The following is an 8235-nucleotide window of genomic DNA, read 5'->3' on the forward strand; positions in this document are numbered from 1 at the left end:
CGTGAGTCATGGCCGCTGAGCCTGCGCGTCCGGCGCCGGCGCTCCGCAACGGGAGAGGCCACAGCAGTGAGAGGCCCGCGTACCAAAAAAAAAAGAGGCTCATTGGTCCTCACCTCCCTGCTCAGAATCAGGTATATCGGCTCATAGGAAACAAATCCAGGCTTCACAGCAATAGACTGGGATGGTAGCACATCTATGTGCATAATACTGCATTTCACCACATCATGCTTCAGTTCATTTGGTGTTTCCTATAATTAAGACTCTTTGGAAAGGATTTATTGTTTTTATGACTTCACACAGTGCTTGCTGGGTCCCCCCTTGTATGTGAACGTGCCCCCTCCCTTCCTGAGCACCACTGCTCTGTGGAACATTCTCCCTTCCCACGCAGAGGTGTATTACTGATGTCTCTGTGCCTCCACTTCCCCATGAGGTTCAGTCTCCAGAGGTCAGAAGCAGGTTCAAGCTACTGCTTGTGTGATTGTGCTTTCTTTACCCAGAACATACCTCTCCTCACTCACAGCCCCATGCTTCCTCAGATAATAGGTCCTTGACTGGGTTCGGTTTTATGCCTTCTATCAAACATCCCCAACAGACTGTGAAGCTGCATGTTCTTCCTCTCAGAGGACCATGGCTACAGCATTCTTAAGCATCCCTGTGGCTCACCTGAAGGTTCTCTTCATCCCCCCAGATTTCAGGAGCATGCAGAAATGTTTGGGAATCAGCTGGGGAGGGTTTTCAGCGCCTGCACTATTCCCACCCCTGTGCTTGTTTTCTTTCTTTGGTCATTCAATCAACAGGGCTTTAAGGGCGCTGACCTGGCGCTTCAAACCCATTCAAGCAGGACCTGCACAGGGAGCCTGAGCCCATCACCTGGATGTGGGGACTGTCCTTTCCAAACCTTTTCTATGCCTTATTTTTTTTTTAATTTATTTGATTAATTAATTTATTTATGGTTGCATTGGGTCTTCGTTGCTATGCGTGGGCTTTCTCTAGTTGCGGCAAACGGGCTACTCTTCGTCGTGGTGCGCAGGCTCCTCACTGCAGTGGCTTCTCTTGTTGCGGAGCACGGGCTCTAGGTGTGCGGGCTCAGTAGTTATGGCTCGCGGGCTCTAGACCGCAGGCTCAGTAGTTGTGGCGCACGGGCTTAGGTGCTCCGCGGCATGTGGGATCTCCCCGGACCGGGGCTCGAACCCATGTCTCCTGCATTGGCAGGCGGATTCTTAACCACTGCGCCACCAGGGAAGTCCCCTATGCCTTATTTTTATTTTTTATTTTTATTTTTTTTTGGTATGCGGGCCTCCCTCTGCCGTGGCCTCTCCCGTTGCGGGGCACAGGCTCCGGATGCGCAGGCCCAGCGGCCATGGCTCACGGGCCCAGCCGCTCCGCGGCATGTGGGATCCTCCCAGACCGGGGCGCGAACCCGGTTCCCCTGCCTCGGCAGGCGGACGCGCAACCACTGCGCCACCAGGGAAGCCCTATGCCTTATTTTTAAACATACCATTTAACAAAGAATTTTTTCACTCTTCTAAGAGTATCAAGGTAATGTTTTTTGGATGCCAAAATATCTCTGTGTTTTCAGTGGCCTCTGGGTTATATCAGACAAAATATTTCACAGGTGGTATGGTTTCCAGTCATCCAAATCAGTCCCAGCTGCCTCTTTAAAAATTCATGTTTTAATTTTTCCTTTTCCTTTCAGGTAATCTTGGGCAGGTGATTTTATAAGACATTTAGCACCCAAAGTCTTTGTTTCCCTCAGTAGGAAAAATGTTTTAAAAACGGAAACATTTGAGTATCACTATTAGCTTTATTCATCTAGGGCTTTAAGTTTGATATTCAACTTTTGCGATGTTTAAACACGTGGCCTAAGGTGGGGGGCCGGGTGAGGCTGAACTGTAAGGGCTCCTTTGAAAACAGGGCAGGAATCTAACGAAAGCTTGACAAATCCAAGCCTTCTGTGTACATTTGGCAGTTCCTTTCCAAGGAAGTTTTCTCACTGCTGAAATGTTCTCCAGATATGTGTACCTCTCTCTCCCCGCCAAGGCTGGGCGGTTCACCCAGTCCCTCACTATGTGATGCTCACTGTGTTTTCCTCTGCTGTCTGTGTTCCAGTCCCCGTCTCCTGGCAGTTCCTCACCCCTGGGTGCAGAGTCTTCGAGCACACCCCTTCATCCCAGTGACCCCACGGAAGCCTCCACACATAAAGAGGTAGGGTACCATTTTGTTTCAAAAGCCATCAGCCCGTTATGTCTTATTCTGTTTCTGGTTTATGCTTTCTCCAGCCTCCAACAGAGCTGCTGACCCAGATTACCCTGCGGAGAGAAATTCTGATCTCTCCAGCGTGGAATTCGGTGATCAAGCCATGCCATCCAATTTGACAGCCGCTAGCCACAGGTGTCTATTTTAATTCATAAATAAAATGAAAAAGTCACTTCCTTAGGCACACTAGCCACATTTCAAGGGCTCAGTAGCCACACGTGACTAGTGGCTATTGTACTGGAAGCAGAGATTACTGAACATTGCCATGATTGCAGAAGGTTCTCTTGGACATGGGACATCAAAAGCTCTGTTTAGCAGCATCCTTCCTAGAGGTGTTATGAGCCTCAGTGCCATGGCATTACAGTTGCTATGTGGTTTGGGAAATGGGCTGGTTTCTTAAATACTAATTTATTTCAGGCCCAAGTGAAATATCTTTCATGACAACAGCTTGTCCTGGCTTACCTAGGGTGGTTCCGGTTCACACCTGTTGTCCAAGCAGTACACCTGGTGAGCACCCCTTCTCACTTTTTAAAGCAGCAGCGCTGTCCAGGAGAACTTTCTGTGATGCAGGGAACGTTTTACTTCTGGACTGTCCCATATGGTAGAGACTACCACATGTGCCTAGCAAGCCCTTGAGGTGTGGCTAGTGGCACTGAGGAAATGAATTTTGCATTTTATTCCATTTAAATTAACTTAAATAGCTGTGTGTGGCTAGGGGCTGCTGGACAATGCAGCCTTAAAGTGTCCCTTTGGACAGCAAATCGTATGGTCACCCTGCTGATGGAGGCCATGCTGAGCACTTGCAGAGAATTTAAGAGAGAAGATGCTGCTTGCTCCCACTAAGGGTTCTGGGGCTAGAAACGGGCAGGTGTTTTTCCCCTGAGAGGGAGCCATTGCCCTCTCCAGCACCTGTTGTCCTTTTACACCTGACTAACTGCTACCCTCACCTACTTATGAACTAGCAACAGGTAAACGCTGGCCTGCACCATCATCTATGTGTGGGCTCAGCTCATTCTAAATATAGATGCTGCCTAATCAACACTGGGGACATGCGTTAAAGAGCTAAACCACATAATGAATGATTGTCTCATTTTTCCTTCCTTTTGCTAATAATTTTCCATTAAATTCAATGGAAGAAAGCAATCTCCATTTTAACCTGAGTGGCAGATCGCTTCTAAAAGGAGTCTTAGTTAAAACTTACCCTTAAAATATCATTGAGTTCACATACGTTTGCCATTAAATATTCATGCAGGGGAGAAGTATTTTTTTCATTAATCTATTCATATTAAACCAAACAAACATGAGGACACCTTCTCTGAAATGGCACCAACATTAGAATTTAGATTTGAAATATGCTTTGTCCTTCTCTGGTCTTCATCAGGCCACAGGAACAGGATTAATGGGCTTACAGTTTCTGCTGGCCCTGCATCCTACAACATCACCTTGTACTTTATTCATAGCACACGAATAGGTAAGAACAAATGGCAAGAAGAAAAGCCACAGTGATAATAATAGTAATGAGAGTTACCATTTCTTGAACATTTATGGCGTTCAGGCACCAGGCCAAGCAAGTCACATAGTATCTCATTTAGTCCTTAAAATACTTCTGCGAGGTAGGAATGAATGTCCTCATTTGTTAGTGGAGGAAGCTGAGAGGTTAAGTAACTTACCTGAGTTCCCAGATCTCACATGTGGTAGGGCCAGGTTTTGAATCCAGAGCTCCGGAGAGCCCAGGCTCTTAACACCAGAATCTGCTATCCCTGCGATGAAGAGTACTTTCAGGTCACACACTGAATGGACAGGGTAGCTTGTATGTTATTATTGCAGTTTTCAAGCCTCCAGGCTCTACACATGGTTTATGTGACCTCCTGGAACATCCCAAAGATTTGGCCTTTAACTTCTTGAATGTGGCTTTATTAATTCTTGAATGTGAAGGATCAACTAATGTTCATCTCTGTCCACATGTGGGAAAACACAGGGCTAATCAGACATCTGAATATTCAGCGTTGGATTATTCTTCAGATATAATAAGCAAGTTTCTCATTTGGCACATGTTTCTGCATATCTTTAGAAATAATGATGAAAATCCTCTTTGTGTGCAATAATTAGAGACTCTTTCATTTCACGAAACTCTTTAAAAAAACATTTACTACCCCAGAGACTAAAGAAAGCCCATCATGAGTTCACGAATAGAGAATAAGTGAATGTACCAAATGCCCTCCGTTGTGACTCTAAAGAAAACAGCAGCTTTTAGAGCCATAGACGAAAGCAATTCTTTTGTAGCATCTGTTAAAATCTAAATCTAATAGCCCAAGAAAATATAAATATAAATTGGCTTCTTGGTTGTACCTGGAGGCTAAACCATTTTGATTAGATGAAGTAAAGCCTTCATTGCCCCTAGATGCTGAGGGCAAGGACAGGGAAATGGTTGGGGAATAATAATCTAAAAGTCTTTGGCTCTTCTGAAGAAGCTAGCTTTCATCTGCATACCATGAAGTTATGGGTTTTTTTCCTTAAAGCAACAGAGTTTAAGCCAACAGGCACTCAGCTGGGCCTATCTTCTCACTTGAGTAAATGGAAAGTAAAATTAATGTGAAGCACCATTGAAATGGGAGTCCTCTTTTCTCCTATCCACATAATCTTGGCTTTCACTAGGTGTGCATCTTTCCATAAATGCATTAGCAGCCAGTAAATTTTCGTTCCTGGTGATCTTGTGTCCTTAGTTTCTTTAAAGGTGATCCTTTCTGAAACCAGAAACCCCCACCTTCTTTGGTGTGAGGAACCATTTCATCCCAGTGAGCACATCTACAGCAGGTTTACTGAGATTGATCTGCATTGTGTATTGTGTGATTAGTGTTGAATTCTTGTCATTGTCCTGGATTGAGTTGAGAGTCTTAAAATGGTTTCTTTGACTGCCTCCAATTTTTCACATAACAATTAACACTAATATGTTTTAGAATGTTGTGCAAATATTAACTAATTAATCATTCCTTAGCCATTCCCATCTTCCAAGTGAAGAGCACTGTATAAAGTGCTATGATATGGAGTTGTTGCCCATGATATACCAGCCATCATCTATGGCCCTTCAGTCTTCGAATCCACTAGGCACCTCAGAGTATACCATCAATTCAAGTCAACCTACTGAGCAGCTATGTTGTACTAGATAGTCTTGTTCTGAAATGATCACCTAACACCTGGTAGATTCTTGGCAATTAAAATCTTTAGGTTTTTTGAAGATAACCCTTGGCCATGCAGACCCTGATTTTGCCCATTTTAGGGACTCTTGTCTTTTACGTTAGCTCTCCACTCTCCTGCAATGCTCTCATCACCCTGCCCTAGACATACCAGCTGCAAATTCTGTCACTGGTTGGAGCAGGAATGAATTACCTATTCTTATTCCACTGAGAGTTAACTCTAGGACATTTGCTTGTGAAAGGAACCAAGTGGTTAAGTACTGCTCCTCTGAGAGCTAGCATTTAAACTGCCATCCAATCAGGTTCTAGAAGGTTTCTAGCTGATTATATCCACTTCCAAGGATGCCTTGGGAGACTGACCTTTGCTATGAGGTTTTACTTAGTATAAGAAATTCCAGGGTTTTAAAATTACCTCTTTGTTTATTGGGTTCTTATTTTAAGGTAACACAATAATAACTTATGTAATGGATTTTTTTAACTAAAATACATCAGTAAGGGATGAAAGGAAGACATAAAAACTGTAACAATCATTTTTAGCACAGTTAGAGATCAGTGTAGCAAAGACATAAAGTGGAATAAAATTCTCCAAGGGAATTCTTAATTTTAGCATATAATCATTTCATTGGTGCCTTTACTAATCAGCAGTTTCTCACTTAGACACCCAAATTCTTAAGAATACAAATTGAGTCCTTGTTATTGCTATTACTGATTATGAATTTTGGTCCATGGGTTATTTTTTAAGATGGCAGACATATCTCTGATTGTAGAATGTAGGACTTTTAGATTATCTAAAATATGAATGCGTGGTTCCGGGCTTTGGGTAACCTTTAATAATAAATGCATATGTTTATTCACACTTCACTTTCTGTAGCCAAAAATGGTTGACAACTGGTTAATATCTGTCATTGGCGATGTATTTATTTTTCATGTTGCACGGATGGCTGTGTTAATGCATTTTTCATCATGCTTTGCCCTTTTTGAAACCTCTTTGTCTTAATTACAGTCAAGAAAAAGCTTGGCTTCATTCCCAACCTACGTCGAAGGTAAGAGCTGAGAAGGAAATATCCAACACCGAGTCATTCATGAATCTTGTAGCATTTTGGGTATTGGAAGCCCTGGGCTGTAAGACGATAGTGGGGAAAAAAGACCACAAAGTCACCTATTCTCAGTCTTAAGTCTTAGAATCTTAGACTAAAACAGCAGTAGCCGTGAACCTCTCAAAGACCCTCCTCCCTGCCTTTGCTGATTCTGTCCAGGAGACTCTGAGGCTGGGGTGAGGCTGGGGGCTTTGCCCAGCCTAGAACTGGCCATATTGGATCCAAAACCCAAGTCTCCTTATCTCTAGTCCAATATACCTCTTGCATCCATCAAGGCCCATTCAAATGGGAATGATGTTTAACTAAGGGAGCAATTTTGCTCTTCATTTAAAAAAATAAATAAATAAAAAGACCTTCCCAGTAATTCCTGTCTCTTGCTTGGATGAGCTAGGGATAGTAACATTTATCAAGCTCTTTCTTACTGTCTGCCAGGTACTATTCTAAGCACTTTCTATGTAATAACTAATTGAATCCTCACGTTGATCTTGTGAAGTGGGTTTTATCATTATCCCCATGTTATGCATGAGAGAACTGAGGCATGCCGGGTGTGAGCAACCTTCCCAAGATCCCACAGTTAAGAGTAGCAGAGACAGGCTGGGAACCAGAATTCTGACTCCACCATTCTCCCTGTAATCAATATCCAATGCAGTGCCTTTGTTTTCTGCCACACAAATGTTGATATTATGCAGGTCCTATGGATTCTGTCAATTTGCTTGTAGGTTGGTGTTCCTGGCAATATCTTGTCACCTAGTTTTGTTGTAAATATATTCCAATGGTTTTTGGTTTCCCTATCTAGTTTCTTTGTTTTAGGTGGTGATTAAGAGAGAATAAAAAACTATGCTACTACTACCATCTTCTTAGAATCCTCCAAAGTAATTTTTTAACACTAAACAAATTATGTAAATTTTTGTCTAACACCCTCCTCTGACTTCTCAATTCATTTATAATAAAATTACAATTTATTAACCTAAAAAATATATGTATCTGATGCAGGACTGTCACACATGGTTGTGCAGGTTGTTCACTGCACAAATGTATCCTGTCAACAGGCCTGGTGGGGCCAAAACTCAATCCAGGCTAGACATCCCAGCTTGAGGTCAGGCCACACAACTGGAGTGTGCTACTGATCCTCTACCAGGGAGGACAGCAGATGATTTGGGGAGCAGGGTAGATTGTCATTTCCTTGAAGGAGGATTTTTCTGGGGGCCAGAGGATGCCCAGACATCGTGTCTGGCCTTTGGATCCTGTGCATGAACAGTTGGTGTGTTCCACTGCCCAAGAATGAATTACCTGGATTCGTAAACCCACCGGAACCCTTGGGCCTGAAGCCCAGGACAAGCTCATAGGTTTGGTTATTACTCAGGTTTCTTTCTTGAGTAACTTGGAAATTATTTCCACCATCTTTGCAAAGCTCCAAAACTCCACAAGAGTACCTCGGGGAGTTTTCAGAAGTTGACTATTTCAGAATAGTCAAAACTATTCTTCATATCCATTCCTCTAGGCCTAGAGATTTTCAAGCTCTGCATTAACATGAGTGTGAAGATATAACGTGTGTGCTCGTTCACCCACAGAGCAGCATAAAGGCATCACTGAAAAGGAAAACCTGCAATTCTTTGACTTAGGACCATTATAACTTTAATTTTTTTTTTTTTTTTTTTTTTTTTTTTGCGGTACGCGGGCCTCTCACT

General features: G+C 43.1%; 1 protein-coding gene across 1 annotated transcript in view; it reads left to right on the forward strand.

Annotated features, from left to right (window-relative positions):
• Positions 1 to 8235, forward strand: part of APBA1 (amyloid beta precursor protein binding family A member 1) — a 73269-nt gene that overhangs the window by 33020 nt on the left and 32014 nt on the right. Inside the window, exons 2-3 of the mRNA XM_024126859.2 lie at positions 2110 to 2205; positions 6454 to 6493. Coding sequence (XP_023982627.1) covers positions 2110 to 2205; positions 6454 to 6493 — 136 coding nt within the window. The remainder of the gene's footprint in view (positions 1 to 2109; positions 2206 to 6453; positions 6494 to 8235) is intronic.

The sequence above is a fragment of the Physeter macrocephalus genome, chromosome 9 (genome assembly GCF_002837175.3).
Source record: "Physeter macrocephalus isolate SW-GA chromosome 9, ASM283717v5, whole genome shotgun sequence".
Lineage (NCBI taxonomy): Eukaryota > Metazoa > Chordata > Mammalia > Artiodactyla > Physeteridae > Physeter > Physeter macrocephalus.